Consider the following 20,519-nt stretch of genomic DNA (forward strand, 5'->3'; position numbering starts at 1 on the left):
TCACTCCTCAAAACACAGTCATTACAGGACACTGCAGTGATAGCCAAGACCCAGTCACTCCTCAAAACACAGTCATTACAGGACACAGTGATAGCCAAGACCCAGTCACTCCTCAAAACACAGTCATTACAGGACACTGCAGTGATAGCCAAGACCCAGTCACTCCTCAAAACACAGTCATTACAGGACACAGTGATAGCCAAGACCCAGTCACTCCTCAAAACACAGTCATTACAGGACACAGTGATAGCCAAGACCCAGTCACTCCTCAAAACACAGTCATTACAGGACACTGCAGTGATAGCCAAGACCCAGTCACTCCTCAAAACACAGTCATTACAGGACACTGCAGTGATAGCCAAGACCCAGTCACTCCTCAAAACACAGTCATTACAGGACACAGTGATAGCCAAGACCCAGTCACTCCTCAAAACACAGTCATTACAGGACACTGCAGTGATAGCCAAGACCCAGTCACTCCTCAAAACACAGTCATTACAGGACACTGCAGTGATAGCCAAGACCCAGTCACTCCTCAAAACACAGTCATTACAGGATACAGTGATAGCCAAGACCCAGTCACTCCTCAAAACACACTCATTACAGGACACAGTGATAGCCAAGACCCAGTCACTCCTCAAAACAGTCATTACAGGACACTGCAGTGATAGCCAAGACCCAGTCACTCCTCAAAACACAGTCATTACAGGACACAGTGATAGCCAAGACCCAGTCACTCCTCAAAACACAGTCATTACAGGACACTGCAGTGATAGCCAAGACCCAGCCACTCCTCAAAACACAGTCATTACAGGACACTGCAGTGATAGCCAAGACCCAGCCACTCCTCAAAACACAGTCATTACAGGATACAGTGATAGCCAAGACCCAGTCACTCCTCAAAACACAGTCATTACAGGACACAGTGATAGCCAAGACTCAGTCACTCCTCAAAACACAGTCATTACAGGACACTGCAGTGATAGCCAAGACCCAGCCACTCCTCAAAACACAGTCATTACATTACACAGTGATAGCCAAGACCCAGTCACTCCTCAAAACACAGTCATTACAGGACACAGTGATAGCCAAGACCCAGTCACTCCTCAAAACACAGTCATTACAGGACACAGTGATAGCCAAGACCCAGTCACTCCTCAAAACACAGTCATTACAGGACACTGCAGTGATAACCAAGACCCAGTCACTCCTCAAAACACAGTCATTACAGGACACTGCAGTGATAGCCAAGACCCAGTCACTCCTCAAAACACAGTCATTACAGGACACTGCAGTGATAGCCAAGACCCAGTCACTCCTCAAAACACAGTCATTACAGGACACTGCAGTGATAGCCAAAACCCAGTCACTCCTCAAAACACAGTCATTACAGGACACTGCAGTGATAGCCAAGACCCAGTCACTCCTCAAAACACAGTCATTACAGGACACTGCAGTGATAGCCAAGACCCAGTCACTCCTCAAAACACAGTCATTACATTACACAGTGATAGCCAAGACCCAGTCACTCCTCAAAACACAGTCATTACAGGACACAGTGATAGCCAAGACCCAGTCACTTCTCAAAACACAGTCATTACAGGACACAGTGATAGCCAAGACCCAGTCACTCCTCAAAACAGTCATAACAGGACACAGTGATAGCCAAGACCCAGTCACTCCTCAAAACACAGTCATTACATTACACAGTGATAGCCAAGACCCAGTCACTCCTCAAAACACAGCCATCACAGGACACAGTGATAGCCAAGACCCAGTCACTCCTCAAAACACAGCCATCACAGGACACAGTGATAGCCAAGACCCAGTCACTCCTCAAAACACAGTCATTACAGGACACTGCAGTGATAGCCAAGACCCAGTCACTCCTCAAAACACAGCCATCACAGGACACAGTGATAGCCAAGACCCAGTCACTCCTCAAAACACAGTCATTACATTACACAGTGATAGCCAAGACCCAGTCACTCCTCAAAACACAGCCATTACAGGACACAGTGATAGCCAAGACCCAGTCACTTCTCAAAACACAGCCATTACAGGACACAGTGATAGCCAAGACCCAGTCACTCCTCAAAACACAGTCATTACAGGACACAGTGATAGCCAAGACCCAGTCACTCCTCAAAACACAGTCATTACAGGACACAGTGATAGCCAAGACCCAGTCACTCCTCAAAACACAGTCATTACAGGACACAGTGATAGCCAAGACCCAGTCACTCCTCAAAACAGTCATTACATTACACAGTGATAGCCAAGACCCAGTCACTCCTCAAAACACAGCCATTACAGGACACAGTGATAGCCAAGACCCAGCCACTCCTCAAAACAGTCATTACAGGACACTGCAGTGATAGCCAAGACCCAGTCACTCCTGAAATCATCCACAGTCACTACATAATGCAGAGCTGTGGCCCCCGCCCTGATGAAAGTGTGATGGGGGGACTATACTGAATCAACCTTCGTCAGGGCCTGCAGTTGTCAGCCTTGAAGAGCGCGAGCTATAAATAAAATATCTCTACGTTTCTTCAAAGTTGTCGACACCTGTGAATTGTAGAGTTGTGTTTGTGACAGGTTCTGGCTGCTGCTGTCTCCTTGTATGTTCGTGGTTGCCTTAGTGTAACCAAAACAGTTTTTATAGGGCTAAGAAAAAGCTTTTAAAATTCTCAATCCTGGTCGATTGGACTTTGCCTTCAAAGGTGATTGTTGTGTTTTGTCACTGGGTTAAGTTTGGTAGGACAGAAGCCAAGAGGGGAGGTGACTGACTTTGAGCCGAGCAGCGTGGCGACGGCCTCCATCACGGTCTGCACAAGTTCCGGCGGCTTGGAGAAGACGCGGATCTCAGCGATGTCCGACTTGTCCAGCGAGTCTAGAGCCTGCAACACAGCAAGAAACACGTGTACCCAAGGGAGGCACACAACACGTACTACACAGTGCACTTTACACACAGACACACACACTCACACACAGACACACACAGACAGACAGACACAGACATACAGACACAGACATACAGACAGACACAGACAGACAGACAGACACAGACACAGACACACACAGACACACAGACACACACAGACACACACAGACAGACACAGACACACACAGACAGACACACACAGACACAGACAGACACACTCACAGACACAGACACACACAGACAGACACAGACACACACACTCACACACAGACACACACACTCACAGACACAGACACACACAGACAGACACAGACACACACAGACACACACACTCACACACAGACACACACACTCACAGACACACACTCACAGACACAGACAGACACAGACACACACACTCACAGACACAGACAGACACAGACACACACACTCACAGACACAGACAGACAGACAGAGACAGACAGACAGACACACACAGACAGACACACACAGGCACAGACAGACACACGCAGACACAGACAGACAGACACACACAGACACACACTCACACACAGACACACACAGACAGACACAGACACACACACACACAGACAGACACAGACACACACACTCACACACAGACAGACAGACACACACACACTCACACAGACAGACATACTCACACACAGACAGACAGACACACACAGACACACACTCACACACAGACACACACAGACAGACACAGACACACACACTCACAGACACACACAGACACACACACTCACACACAGACAGACAGACACACACACTCACAGACACACACAGACAGACACACTCACACACAGAATGACATACACATACAGACACACACTCACACACAGACACACACAGACAGACACACACACTCACACACACAGACAGACACAGACACACACACTCACACACAGACAGACAGACACACACAGACAGACAGACACACACAGACAGACAGACACACACAGACACACACACTCACACACAGACAGACACACACACTCACAGACACACACAGACAGACACACTCACACACACACAGACAGACACACACAGACACACACACTCACACACACAGACACACACACTCACAGACAGACACAGACAGACACACACACACACAGACAGACACAGACAGACAGACACACACACACACAGACAGACACAGACAGACAGACACACACATAAAACTACACAGTGCAATCTCACAACCGGGACCCCCCGCCCCCCTTTTTTTTACACTCCCTTTATTTCACACTTCCCTCGTCAAGCTTATCAATGAAACTCCATACTACACGTAGGGCTCCCTGTCTATCAGCAGATTGTCTTATCGTCAAGCTTATCAATGAAACTCCATACTACACGTAGGGTTCCCTGTCTATCAGCAGACTGTCTTATCGTCAAGCTTATCAATGAAACTCCATACTACATGTAGGGCTCCCTGTCTATCAGCAGACTGTCTTATCGTCAAGCTTATCAATGAAACTCCATACTACACGTAGGGCTCCCTGTCTATCAGCAGACTGTCTTATCGTCAAGCTTATCAATCAAACTCCATACTACATGTAGGGCTCCCTGTCTATCAGCAGACTGTCTTATCGTCAAGCTTATCAATGAAACTCCATACTACACGTAGGGCTCCCTGTCTATCAGCAGACTGTCTTATCGTCAAGCTTATCAATGAAACTCCATACTACACGTAGGGCTCCCTGTCTATCAGCAGACTGTCTTATCGTCAAGCTTATCAATGAAACTCCATACTACACGTAGGGTTCCCTGTCTATGACAGATTGTAAGAACAGGTATAGCCTTAAATCTTAATCCTTGTAAAATTAAGTTCAGTTCCATTCAATTCTGTTCAATTCAAACCCAGAATTTCTGACATTTTGGGAGGTTTTTACATCAGGGGGAGGTGTTTAGGGGTAGGTGGGGGGGGTGGTGCTGTTATTTTAGATTCCGCTCTCTCCACCCTTACAGTGGACTTGTCAATGACTGCCCTTGTACTGACCTTGACAGCTTGGTCCAGGGCGGGCAGAGCTTCGTCCAGGTCTCGCTGCGCATCGTCGGCAATAGATTTGGTCTCATCCGCCTTGACAAGGGCCACCGCCTCGTCCTCCTTCACCACTTTCCTCACCTGTCGCAAAGATGGACAACAATCATACACACACACACACACACACACACACACACACACTCACACCAACACACACACACACATACACACACACACATGCATGCAATCACACACACATACACCCACACACACACCAACACACACACATACATACACACACATGCAATCACACACACTCACACACATACACACAGGTGCACACACACACCAACACACACACACCAACACACACACACACACACCAACACACACACAAACACGGGCACGCACGCACATACACACACGCACACATACACACACAAACACACACACACACACTAACACACACACACACTAACACACACACACACTAACACACACACACACACACATACACCCACACACCCACCCACGCACACACACACACACACACATATAGCGTGACTCACAGCATCTGCCTGTTCCTGGTCGACGACGAGACGCTCCATCAGTTTGTTGGTGTCCTCCGACTTCTTCTTCAGTTCTGGCTCCAAGGCCACTAACTCTTTCTTCATGTTGTCAACAAGGTCGTTGGTCTCCAGCAGCTTGATCAGGCCGTTCTTCACGCGGTCACACGCCGTCTTTAGGTTCCTGTCCACACACACAGACATAATGACTTTATGTTGTTCAACGGAGAGTTCCACGCGATCACACGCGATCTTCACGTTCCTGTCCACACACAGACATAATGACTTTATGTTGTTCAACGGAGAGTTCCACGCGATCACACCCACAGACATAATGACTTTATGTTGTTCAGCGGAGAGTTAAACGCGATCACACGCGATCTTCAGGTTCCTGGCCACACACACAGACATAATGACTTTATGTTGTTCAACGGAGAGTTCCACGCGATCACACGCGATCTTCAGGTTCCTGGCCACACACACAGACATAATGACTTTATGTTGTTCAACGGAGAGTTCCACGCGATCACACGCGATCTTCACGTTCCTGTCCACACACAGACATAATGACTTTATGTTGTTCAACGGAGAGTTCAACGCGATCACACCCACAGACATAATGACTTTATGTTGTTCAACGGAGAGTTCCACGCGATCACACGCCGTCTTCAGGTTCCTGTCCACACACACACAGACATAATGACTTTATGTTGTTCAACGGAGAGTTCCACGCGATCACACGCGATCTTCAGGTTCCTGGCCACACACACAGACATAATGACTTTATGTTGTTCAACGGAGAGTTCCACGCGATCATACGCGATCTTCAGGCTCCTGGCAGAAAAATGTATGGACAGAATGAATTGCAGTACTAATTGAACGCTTTGTAAAGACAGAATATCACGTGTACACTGACAGAAAAACACAGACACACAGGTACACTGAGACACAGACACACAGGTACACTGAGACACAGACACACAGGTACACTGAGACACAGACACACAGGTACACTGAGACACAGACACACAGGTACACTGAGACACAGACACACAGGTACACCGAGACACAGACACACAGGTACACTGAGACACAGACACACAGGTACACTGAGACACAGACACACAGGTACACTGAGACACAGGTACACAGACACACAGGTACACAGGTACACAGACACACAGGTACACTGAGACACAGACACACAGGTACACTGAGACACAGACACACAGGTACACTGAGACACAGACACACAGGTACACTGAGACACAGACACACAGGTACACTGATACACAGACACACAGACACACAGGTACACTGAGACACAGACACACAGGTACACTGAGACACAGACACACAGGTACTCTGAGACACAGACACACAGGTACACTGAGACACAGACACACAGGTACACAGGTACACAGGTACACAGACACACAGGTACACTGACACACAGATACACAGGTACACAGACACACAGGTACACTGAGACACAGACACACAGGTACACTGAGACACAGACACACAGGTACACTGATACACAGACACACAGACACACAGGTACACTGAGACACAGACACACAGGTACACTGAGACACAGACACACAGGTACACTCAGACACAGACACACAGGTACACTGAGACACAGACACACAGGTACACTGAGACACAGACACACAGGTACACTGAGACACAGACACACAGGTACACTGAGACACAGACACACAGGTACACTGAGACACAGACACACAGGTACACTGAGACACAGACACACAGACACACAGGTACACTGAGACACAGACACACAGGTACACTGAGACACAGACACACAGGTACACTGAGACACAGACACACAGGTACACTGAGACACAGACACACAGACACACAGGTACACTGAGACACAGACACACAGGTACACTGAGACACAGACACACAGGTACACTGAGACACAGACACACAGGTACACTGAGACACAGACACACAGGTACACTGAGACACAGACACACAGGTACACTGAGACACAGACACACAGGTACACTCAGACACAGACACACAGGTACTCTGAGACACAGACACACAGGTACACTGAGACACAGACACACAGGTACACTGAGACACAGACACACAGGTACACTGAGACACAGACACACAGGTACACTGAGACACAGACACACAGGTACACTGAGACACAGACACACAGGTACACTGAGACACAGACACACAGGTACACTGAGACACAGACACACAGGTACACAGGTACACTGAGACACAGACACACAGGTACACTGAGACACAGACACACAGGTACACTGAGACACAGACACACAGGTACACTGAGACACAGACACACAGGTACACTCAGACACAGACACACAGGTACACTGAGACACAGACACACAGGTACACTGAGACACAGACACACAGGTACTCAGACACAGGTACCCAGACACACAGGTACCCAGACACACAGGTACCCAGACACACAGGTACCCAGACACACAGGTACCCAGACACACAGGTACCCAGACACACAGGTACCCAGACACACAGGTACCCAGACACACAGGTACCCAGACACACAGGTACCCAGACACACAGGTACCCAGACACACAGGTACCCAGACACACAGGTACCCAGACACACAGGTACCCAGACACACAGGTACCCAGACACACAGGTACCCAGACACACAGGTACCCAGACACACAGGTAGCCGCAGAGGCAAGGGCATGTGCAGACACACACTACCACAGGAACACAGCGCATGCTCTCTCTCTCTCTCTCTCTCTCTCTCTCTCTCTCTCTCTCTCTCTCTCTCTCTCTCTCTCTCTCTCTCTCTCTCTCTCTCTCTATCTCAAAAAACAGACAGGCATTCAAACAAGCAAAAGAAATCCATACATTACCTTCCCTCCCCCCGCCCTCAACCTAACCCCATTTCCCCACACAACCCGTTTACTTCTGGAGAATGAACAGGAAGAGGTTGTCTGGTTTATCCCCCCACCCCTTTATTCCCTATGCCGCACCAACCAAACCCCCTGCCCCCCCCCCCCCCCCCCCCTTTCAGAGAGACGTACTTTGTTTTTTCCTGCAGCATGGTGAGGTAGAGGTTGATGAGCTCCAGGTAGCTGGTGGGCGTGGTGTAGTAACGTCGCTTCAGCTCATCGTAGAAACGCTCCGCCATGTTGCTCACGCTCACGTGAATCTCCACACACATCTCAGCAATCCTGGCCTACACACGTTACAGGGAATAGGTAACTGGTAACACACACTGCAACCTCCCCCATCAACTCACATCTCAGCAATGCTGGCCTGCAGGTAACATGTTACACAGGTTACAGGTAAAGGGCAACAGGTTACACACACACACACAGTGACACACACACACACACACACACTGTGACACACACACACACACACACAGTGACACACACACACACACTGTGACACACACACACACACTGTGACACACACACACACACACACAGCCCACCTTCAGTTCATCGCCACCCAGGTCGACACTCTCAAAGAAGGACTGGGACACACCCAGCAGGGCCTCTTTGGGCCACTCCACGAACCAGTCGATGGTGCAGCAGTTGACCAGCGACGGGAACATGCGACAGCGAGTACGGAACGCGTTGCCCACTGGACTCATACACAGCACGATGTGCAGGTTGTTTCTGCACACATTACACACGTCACAGGTAAAACACATCAAAGGTAAAATACATCACACATTACACACATTACATATAGCACACATCACATATAACACACATCACATATAATAATAACTAGTGGTACCCGTGCTACGCACTTTGTGTGCTGCGCATGCGATGTCATTTTGTTGGTTATGTGCTTGTGAAAATGTTGTTTGCACCCCTCCCCCCCCCCCCCCCCCCCGCACATTATCCCGCATATAATGAATTATATTCTCTTGGTGAAAAATAAAATGTTAACCCTTACACCGGTGCAATTCTGTAACACATGTTACATAGCCACTTGTGAATTAACAGAGAGAAAAATAACAAAAAACAGTCATATAGGTTTTCGCATCAATGGGAGGTAACGGCGGAACTGACCAAAAAGACTGCGCGACCGCACGCGACTATACAAACAAACAAAATAAAATACAGCAGGTATGACGTTTGCATGAATCCATGATTACGTCTACATGAACAACAGTGATAAAAGTGCGCATCTCTTCCCAGCCGTGCAGCGCTTTGAAAGTTGGAAGCATTAAAATTTAAACGGGTAAAAAGCCATCGTGAAGATACGAAAAAAAGTATGACGTCTAAAATACTTAATGATTCAAACGCAAACAGAAAATATATACATGGTTCACACACACAATCGAGTGCACACATCCATGCTTATTTAAAGTCATGTACACACACATACATGGCATCAAGCAACACACAAATGACACATATGGAATATGGAAAACGTATAATGGACATGAACAACAGAAAATATATACATGGTTCACACACACAATCGAGTGCACACATCCATGCTTATTTAAAGTCATGTACACACATACATACATGGCATCAAGCAACACACAATTAAATGACACATATGGAATATGGAAAACGTATAATGGACATGAACATGGCAAGTAATTTACACCGTTACCTACTATAAAATTGATGATATATATATATATATACCACTCACTTGCTATTCGCCTAAAAGCTTGCAGTGTGCTGTGACACATATAAGAAACCAGAAGAAAAAAGGACTTTACTTTGGCGAAAAGAGCATATGCTGCTTATTTTTGTACATAACTGCTATAACTGTATTTTTTCCGAACACTTACATGTAAAAAACATAGAGATATATCTTACCATTTCACTAAGACAGCCAAAATAACGGTCAAATTAAAGGGAGATCATGATGACGTACATGTCTATGGTTGCACCGGGGGAAAATATTTAGTCGCTGGAACCTATAAGGTTATACGGCGACTTATCAGGTGATAATGTTTCGAACTTATCTTTTAAAAATTAAGTAAACAAATCTATGGAATATTTTGGAGTTCCATTAACAGATAAACAGATCTATCTATCTTCTTATTATTTTAGGTTCGTCTGGGGTAGAGAAATAAAACACACAGCTAGGTTCGTCTGAGGTGCGGTCGCGTGTTTAGTCGAACCGAAAGTTGAAGAAGAACCAATCACAGATCTCTTTCGCCGCGATGTCAAAGTTCAGGTCAAAGTTCACTGTTGTCTGCTCAAATTTGCGAGACAAACCTCTTCAAACTTTGTTCGTGGACAAAATTGGAAGTCGGGACCTAGCGGAATCGATTTCCTGGGTCACGTTGGCATAGCAACCGAAGGAGAAGGCACAAATCCGCGCGGTTTGGTCACAGGAATCGAAAAACCACCGAAAACCCTACCAGTATTATATAGTAGATAATAATAATAATAATAAAGTGTATTTATATTGCGCCTATCCCTTACAAAAAACATCACAGGTAAAACATATCACACCTACAACACAAAACACATGAAACATTTTTGAAATTCAACAAACATATCAGAAATATTAGAGACTAGAATGAATACCCGCTTCGCCGGGTAGCCGGCTTCGCCGGGAAGAAGTACTTAGAGCCGTACGCCGGCTTTGCCGGGTCCGAACAATGGACCCGCCAAGCTTAGGTCCCTCCCAGATTCGTGGAATGGGAACAGCACGAAAATGATTCAGTGGCCATAATGCCATTCCTGACCATATCGAGTAACATCCTTGTCGACGAATGTAACCGTGTTAATCACCTTTGGAGGCGAACTCCACTCAAACAGGACTGAGCAAGTTATGGCTTCTCAAAGGAAGGCCAGTACATAAAATTACACAAAAGCCGCCAGACCACATCACAAACAGAACTGAACAATGCACAGGTGTTGCTCACATAGAGACACACACACAAACACACACACACACAAAAACACAGAGAAGCCGTATCTATAGAGAGATAGATGACAGTGTATTTTTCGCGTGGCTATAAATTGATTCGACCTTTGCACTTTTACAGTGAGGATAATTTACGGGTCCAATTTACGTTCTGTACACTGCGTTGACCTTCTAAAAATAGTAACAGTAACAGAACGCCGGGAATATCCGAAGACGCTCAGCGCAGTGGACAGTGCAGTGACATTCTAAAAATAGTAGTAACTTACAACTGAACGGGAAAGCCACACGAAGGAAGGGAGATAAACGCCAAACACTGGAGAAGATAAGGAAGAGTTACTTATAATGGTGAAATGAACACAAAAACCCAAATCAGTTCAGCGCTGCGCGCTGAGAGCACGTGTTGAAATATCTCATCGATGATATTGTGTCCGGGGTGTAGCTGAATACGGTGTCCAAATTTGAAAAAGATCCACCGAGAACTTTGGCGTTGTGATGTGGTGTAGCGGCTATGGTGTGTCGGTATGGGGGCCCGGGTAGCTGAGGTGGAACCAAAATAGCTGAGGTGGAACCAAAATCGGTTCAGCGCTGCGCGCTGAGAGCACGTGTTGAAATATCTCATCGATGAGTTTGTGTCCGGGGTCTCTCTGAATAAGCCCACCAAATTTGAAGCAGATCCATCGAGAACTTTGGCCGTGCATCGCGCACAGACAGACACACAGACACTAGTCGTATATATATATAGATGAATCATATCAGAGATAAAACCCATCAGAATTAAAACCCATAGAAAGTCAAATCCATTGGCAATTAAAACCAACGGAAATAAAACCTGTCAAAAATAAAACCCATCAGATGGAATATACAAACTAATCCCACTGCTCAGATTCTTTTTGCTGAGATAACTGATAACAAGAGACCAAACCCATCACAAATCAAATTCATCAGACAATGTGAACAATGTGAACAATGTGAACAATGTGAACACACCTGAGCCTGTTAATCTACAAGTGCTGCAATGAAAACAATCACTGAAACCCCAAGCAACGGCACCTGACGAAGCAAGCAACCTGCGGGCCACCAAGCAACAGCACCTGACGAAGCAAGCAACCAGCGGGCCACCAAGCAACAGCACCTGACGAAGCAAGCAACCAGCGGGCCACCAAGCAACGGCACCTGACGAAGCAAGCAACCTGCGGGCCACCAAGCAACGGCACCTGACGAAGCAAGCAACCTGCGGGCCACCAAGCAACGGCACCTGACGAAGCAAGCAACCTGCGGGCCACCAAGCAACGGCACCTGACGAAGCAAGCAACCTGCGGGCCACCAAGCAACGGCACCTGACGAAGCAAGCAACCTGCGGGCCACCAAGCAACGGCACCTGACGAAGCAAGCAACCTGCGGGCCACCAAGCAACGGCACCTGACGAAGCAAGCAACCTGCGGGCCACCAAGCAACGGCACCTGACGAAGCAAGCAACCTGCGGGCCACCAAGCAACGGCACCTGACGAAGCAAGCAACCTGCGGGCCACCAAGCAACGGCACCTGACGAAGCAAGCAACCTGCGGGCCACCAAGCAACAGCACCTGACGAAGCAAGCAACCTGCGGGCCACCAAGCGACAGCACCTGACGAAGCAAGCAACCTGCGGGCCACCAAGCAACCTGCGGGCCACCAAGCAACAGCACCTGACGAAGCAAGCAACCTGCGGGCCACCAAGCAACGGCACCTGACGAAGCAAGCAACCTGCGGGCCACCAAGCAACCTGCGAGCCACCAAGCAACAGCACATGACAAGCAATCTCCTAGCAACCGAGCAACTCACCGCACTCTGTTGATGCAGAAATCAAAGATGGCGTCCCTGTTGCCCTCTGGGATACCTGCTTCCTTTGCCCCCGGTCGGCAGCCAATGATGAGTTTCTCGTACTCGTCGGCCTCAAAGAGGTTGGGGACCTCGCCCGAGTTGAGGATGTTGTTGATGTCTTCCAAGAACTCCTCCACCACGATCTGCACAACGCACCACACATGTCAAACAACGCACCACACATGTCAAACAACTTCTTCTTCTTCTTCTTCTGCGTTCGTGGGCTGAAACTCCCATGTACACTCGTGGGTTTTTTGCACGAGTGGAATTTTACGTGTATGACCGTTTTTTACCCCGCCATTTAGGCAGCCATACGCCATTTTCGGAGGAAGCATTCTGGGTATTTTTCGTGTTTCTATAACCCACCGAACTCCGACATGGATTACAGGATCTTTTTCGTGCGCACTTGGTCTTGTGCTTGCGTGTACACACTCTCTCTCTCTCTCTCTCTCTCTCTCTCTCTCTCTCTCTCTCTCTCTCTCTCTCTCTCTCTCTCTCTCTCTCTCTCTCTCTCTCTCTCTCTCTCTCTCTCTCTCTCTCTCTCTCTCTCTCTCTCTCTCTCTCCTTTTCTTTCAAAAAAACAAAAAAACAAAAAACAAAAAAACAAAAAACAAAAACTTGAGGGCTTCAAAACTTTGAGTTTTAATAATCACTGTGGCAAAAAAGAATCAGTGACTGTTGGGTGTTTTTTTTCTCAAAAAAAATGTTGGCGCATTCATATTCATAAGAAAGGACACCTTGCTACAAAGGACAGTGGCAAGGCTCCCCAAGAGCGTCCTTTGCTCGCAGGTTTTACTGTACATATGCCGTATATCTTATTTATTTAGATTTAGTTCATGAGGCATGGGAAATGATTGAAATAATAATCTTGGAAAACTAGGGGGAGATTAAAAAAAATCTAGTTTAATATCTGTGCAATCTGGCGCATTCTGGGAGTATGTTTTATAAACTTTGCACAGCACATAAACTGACCTAATCTAATAAATATTTTGTATTACCAGTATAGTCAACGATCCTTTTAATTAATATTATTTGAACACATTTACTCTTTGTTTGCAAAAGTGACTCAGGCGGGCGGAATCTCACTAAAAGAGGGGGCGGTCTCATGGAGGACGTTGGTCATACTAGGCAGATTATTTTGTTCAATCGTGCAGTTTCTCAGAACAAAGCCTCAGGCCTACCTACCTGTGTGTCTGTGAAGACAAAGACAGTGTGCTTGTGATAAATGTGTGACAGGGAGACTACCGTCGCCCTTCACAGCAGACTCTGCAGAGTTGTTCGCCTTTGAAGTAGGCAACACCTGTGGATTGTAGAGTTCTGTTTGTGATGGGGTCTGGCGGCTTTTGTCTCTCTGTATGTTCATGGATTCCTTTGCGAATGCATAACAGTTTTTATAGGGCTTAGAAATAAGCTCTAAAATTCTCAATCCTGTTTGATTGGACTTCGCCTCCAAAGGTGATTGTGATGTTTCGACACTCGGTTACAAATGTACCTGTGTCATCGTGCAGTTTCTTAAGACAAAGCCTCAGGCCTGCCTACCTGCCTGTGTACCTGTGAAGACAAAGACGGTGTGCTTGTGATAAATGTACCTGTGTTATCGTGCAGTTTCTCAGAACAACGCCTCAGGCCTGCCTACCTACCTGTGTGTCCGTGAAGAGGAAGACGGTGTGCTTGTTCTGTGCGCCGGCAAGGTCGTAGAGTTTCTTGAGGTCGTCGTGGAATGAGTTATAGTCGTAGCCGCGGCACAGCTCGATCTGAACGCACTGGTACCCGCAGATGTGGGACGCCAGTCTAGACAGGGGGGACAACCACCACTCTCAGTCAAGTCAACAATCAAAGCAAAGAAATGGAACGAAAGGTATACTTGACATGAATGGAATGCATTAACACAGGTATATTTGCAATTAATACAATGGAAAATAACACAGGTAGACTTGAAATGAATGTGTATGTGTGTGTATGTGTGTGTGTATATGTGTGTATGTGTGCGTGTGTGTGTGTATGTGTGTGTATGTGTGTGTATGTGTGTGTATGTGTGTGTATGTGTGCGTCTGTGTGTGTTTGTTTGTGTAATAAGGAGGCGTGGTTACCTTGTGAGTGACTGTTTGCCGGTGCCGCCCACCCCGACGAGCAGAGCGTTGCCACGTTCCTGTTGGATCATGCGCACGATGCGCGACACGTGCTGCACCGCGTCCAGGAAGAACACCAGCTTCATCTCCTTGGTCGACTGCATGTTGTAGTCGTCCAGGTACTGCACACACACACACAGGTTGAAAGGGACTAAATACCGATATTCAACCGCCCTCAAACACACATACACACACACACATACATACACATACACAAACACACACACACAGGTTAAAACACACACACACTGAATCCCCTTTTAATACTGCTGTAAAGTTGCCCCATTATTTGATGTCCCTTCCAGACACGAAGGGTACGTGGCCCAACTCAGCAAGCGCTATCACTCACCTGTGACCAAAGGTCAAGAACCATAAACGACAGCAGCTAGGGCCATCACTCACGAACCATAAATTAACCAACAGCAGCTAGCGCCATCACTCACGAACCATAACCAACAGCAGCTAACGCCATCACTCACGAACCATAAACGACAGCAGCTAGGGGTAAAACAAAAAAATGTGGTCACGTAAAAAAAGCTTTTGCTTCAGTTCGTGTCCTAGTTGCATACTGCCAATTGTTTCTCTCTCTCGAATAAAACATTTTTTTAAACCAAAACAAAACAAAAAATAAATTGCCCATTTCTCCTTGGGATGGGAATCCCTCTGACACAGAATGATGCTAAACTAAGATCTATCACATGCATCATGAAATACCAGAAACAGTGGTACATGTCAATGCACAATAAGAGTACACAAGTAACCACAGACATCCCTAAGAGTGCAGCACAGTGGTGCATGTGTACTCACATCTTGCAGGACATTCTGCACTTTGCACAGGTCGGTGAGTTCCTCGTACATCTTGTCAGCTTGTGTTGCCCCAATCTTAATGAAGTCGCCGAAGATGATGGGATGCTTGATGAAGGAGTCTGCCTCCACGTTCTACACACACACACGATACTCTTTGATACTAGGTGAACGCCACAATGTTCGTTCTGTACAGTAGGGGGCAAAAGAAAGGCAACTCATTCGCGCCCACTGTCGCAAGTGATCTTTCGTCATTTTCAAATTGTCGTAAAATATGAACCAGATAAGGTACATCAAGATTTGTTCTTGAATGCGCTCTCTCTCTTTCTCTCTCTCTCTCTCTTTCTCTCTCTCTCTGTCTCTCTCTCTCTCTCTCTCTCTCTCTCTCTCTGTCTCTGTCTCTCTCTCTGTCTGTCTCTCTGTCTCTCTCTGTCTCTCTCTCTCTCTCTGTCTCTCTGTCTCTCTCTCTTTCTCTCTCTCTCTCGCTCTGTCTCTCTCTCTCTCTTTCGCCGATTCTGAAGCACTCAAAATGTTCTATTACGCCCACATAATGCCTCATATAAACTTCGCTTCGACACTTTGGGATAACTGCAGTGATGTTCATTTAAAAAGACTCAATTCCCTGCATCGCCGAGCTGCAAAACTTATTCTGCATGATTTGAATAGGTCCACGGATGAAAAGCTAAAGCTCCTAAATTTCCTCCCCTTGAAAGATCAGTTGACGTTAAACAAGGCTGTGTTCATGTATAAAATTCTAAATGACGACTGTCCTAAATATTTGCAATCACATTTCAAACATGCCACAAAAAGATATGGGTCCCAAAAAATCATCCCTCCTATACCTCGCATAGACCTCTACAAATCGAGCCTAGCCTTCTCGGGAGCTTTTCTCTGGAACTCCTTCCCCCAACAGATAAGAAATGCAACTTCAGTGAAATTGTTTAAGAGACAGTCCCGTTCACACATCATTCGTGAATGAAATGTCTTGTTCGATTGTTATTTTGTTGAACATTTTGTACTAGTGTTAACGGATGTGTAGCTCATCTGAGCAACTTAATTCTCAAAATGAAAGGCTTAACTATGTCAATGTAATTTTGTAATTTTTGAGTTCTCCTTATATAATTCCGTAACTGCATATAGTATTGCAATTCATACAATGTATTTCTATATCTTATATGATTGAATTTTTATTTGTTATGTTCGTCTGTCTTTATGTGTTGTATAAAGGACAGGTTGGAAGAATAGGCTTTGCCTAAAACCTTTATCCTTTTGTAATAAAGTTCTGAGTCTGAGTCTGAGTCTCTCTCTCTCTCTCTCTCTCTCTCTCTCTCTCTCTCTCTCTCTCTCTCTCTCTCTCTCTGTCTCTCCCAACCAAACGATGACCCCACCTCCCCAAAGTGCTTGGATGCCATCTCGGCCATGATCTGGTGGAAGTAGAACTTGTCCTCATTGTTGATGAGACGGTCGTGGAAGACGCGCTGAGTCTCGTGCACAAAGAGACGGAAGATCTGGTGGTTGTCGCGAATCACACCTGGGTCAGCCTGCAGCATGCCTGTGACGTATACACAACACGGTGACTATCAACACAAACATCACACACAACATCACACACAACACAGTGACTATCAACACAAACATCACACACAACACAGTGACTATCAACACACACATCACACACAACACAGTGACTATCAACACAAACATCACACACAACACAGTGACTATCAACACAAACATCACACACAACACAGTGACTATCAACACACACATCACACACAACACAGTGACTATCAACACAAACATCACACACAACACAGTGACTATCAACACAAACATCACACACAACACAGTGACTATCAACACACACAACACAGTGACTATCAACACACACAACACAGTGACTATCAACACAAACATCACACACAACACGGTGACTATCAACACAAACATCACACACAACACAGTGACTATCAACACAAACATCACACACAACACAGTGACTATCAACACACACAACACAGTGACTATCAACACAAACATCACACACAACACGGTGACTATCAACACAAACATCACACACAACACAGTGACTATCAACACAAACATCACACACAACACGGTGACTATCAACACAAACATCACACACAACACGGTGACTATCAACACAAACATCACACACAACACAGTGACTATCAACACAAACATCACACACAACACGGTGACTATCAACACAAACATCACACACAACACGGTGACTATCAACACAAACATCACACACAACACAGTGACTATCAACACAAACATCACACACAACACAGTGACTATCAACACACACACATCACACACAACACGGTGACTATCAACACACACATCACACACAACACGGTGACTATCAACACAAACATCACACACAACACAGTGACTATCAACACAAACATCACACACAACACAGTGACTATCAACACAAACATCACACACAACACGGTGACTATCAACACAAACATCACACACAACACAGTGACTATCAACACACACATCACACACAACACAGTGACTATCAACACAAACATCACACACAACACGGTGACTATCAACACAAACATCACACACAACATCACACACAACACGGTGACTATCAACACAAACATCACACACAACACGGTGACTATCAACACACACATCACACACAACACGGTGACTATCAACACACACATCACACACAACACGGTGACTATCAACACACACATCACACACAACACGGTGACTATCAACACAAACATCACACACAACACGGTGACTATCAACACAAACATCACACACAACACGGTGACTATCAACACACACATCACACACAACACAGTGACTATCAACACAAACATCACACACAACACGGTGACTATCAACACACACAACACAGTGACTATCAACACACACATCACACACAACACAGTGACTATCAACACACACATCACACACAACACGGTGACTATCAACACAAACATCACACACAACACAGTGACTATCAACACAAACATCACACACAACACAGTGACTATCAACACACACATCACACACAACACAGTGACTATCAACACACACATCACACACAACACAGTGACTATCAACACACACATCACACACAACACAGTGACTATCAACACACACATCACACACAACACAGTGACTATCAACACAAACATCACACACAACACAGTGACTATCAACACAAACATCACACACAACACGGTGACTATCAACACAAACATCACACACAACACGGTGACTATCAACACAAACATCACACACAACACGGTGACTATCAACACACACATCACACACAACACAGTGACTATCAACACAAACATCACACACAACACAGTGACTATCAACACACACATCACACACAACACCGTGACTATCAACACACACATCACACACAACACGGTGACTATCAACACAAACATCACACACAACACAGTGACTATCAACACACACATCACACACAACACGGTGACTATCAACACACACATCACACACAACACGGTGACTATCAACACAAACATCACACACAACATCACACACAACACGGTGACTATCAACACAAACATCACACACAACACGGTGACTATCAACACACACATCACACACAACACGGTGACTATCAACACACACATCACACACAACACGGTGACTATCAACACACACATCACACACAACACGGTGACTATCAACACAAACATCACACACAACACGGTGACTATCAACACAAACATCACACACAACACGGTGACTATCAACACACACATCACACACAACACAGTGACTATCAACACACACATCACACACAACACAGTGACTATCAACACACACATCACACACAACACAGTGACTATCAACACACACATCACACACAACACAGTGACTATCAACACACACATCACACACAACACAGTGACTATCAACACACACATCACACACAACACAGTGACTATCAACACACACATCACACACAACACCGTGACTATCAACACACACATCACACACAACACGGTGACTATCAACACACACATCACACACAACATAACACAGTGACTATCAACACAAACATCACACACAACACGGAACTATCAACACAATGTGCATCTTGCCGAGTCACACACAACTTGACGCTGAAGATTTTTTAACATTTGAACTGCAGGAAACGTCCATTCTGAGGCTTTTGAGTTGTCAAAATGATGTCCCTGTTACACTTTTCAATCATATCTTTATAGTTGTACTATTTTCTCAATGGATTTAGATTG

The 20,519-nt window shown here is 46.1% G+C and overlaps 1 protein-coding gene across 1 annotated transcript in view; it reads right to left on the reverse strand.

The window, feature by feature from the left end:
- The window catches only part of LOC138950209 (dynein axonemal heavy chain 6-like), a 165,561-nt gene that overhangs the window by 59,785 nt on the left and 85,257 nt on the right, over positions 1-20,519 (reverse strand). Inside the window, exons 46-55 of the mRNA XM_070321958.1 lie at positions 17,607-17,770; positions 16,222-16,353; positions 15,376-15,536; positions 14,926-15,076; positions 13,247-13,428; positions 9,007-9,193; positions 8,591-8,745; positions 5,519-5,699; positions 4,965-5,090; positions 2,791-2,900 (exon numbers count right to left, since the gene is read on the reverse strand). Coding sequence (XP_070178059.1) covers positions 2,791-2,900; positions 4,965-5,090; positions 5,519-5,699; positions 8,591-8,745; positions 9,007-9,193; positions 13,247-13,428; positions 14,926-15,076; positions 15,376-15,536; positions 16,222-16,353; positions 17,607-17,770 — 1,549 coding nt within the window. The remainder of the gene's footprint in view (positions 1-2,790; positions 2,901-4,964; positions 5,091-5,518; positions 5,700-8,590; positions 8,746-9,006; positions 9,194-13,246; positions 13,429-14,925; positions 15,077-15,375; positions 15,537-16,221; positions 16,354-17,606; positions 17,771-20,519) is intronic.

The sequence above is a fragment of the Littorina saxatilis genome, linkage group LG16, assembly GCF_037325665.1.
Source record: "Littorina saxatilis isolate snail1 linkage group LG16, US_GU_Lsax_2.0, whole genome shotgun sequence".
Taxonomy (NCBI): Eukaryota; Metazoa; Mollusca; class Gastropoda; order Littorinimorpha; family Littorinidae; genus Littorina; species Littorina saxatilis.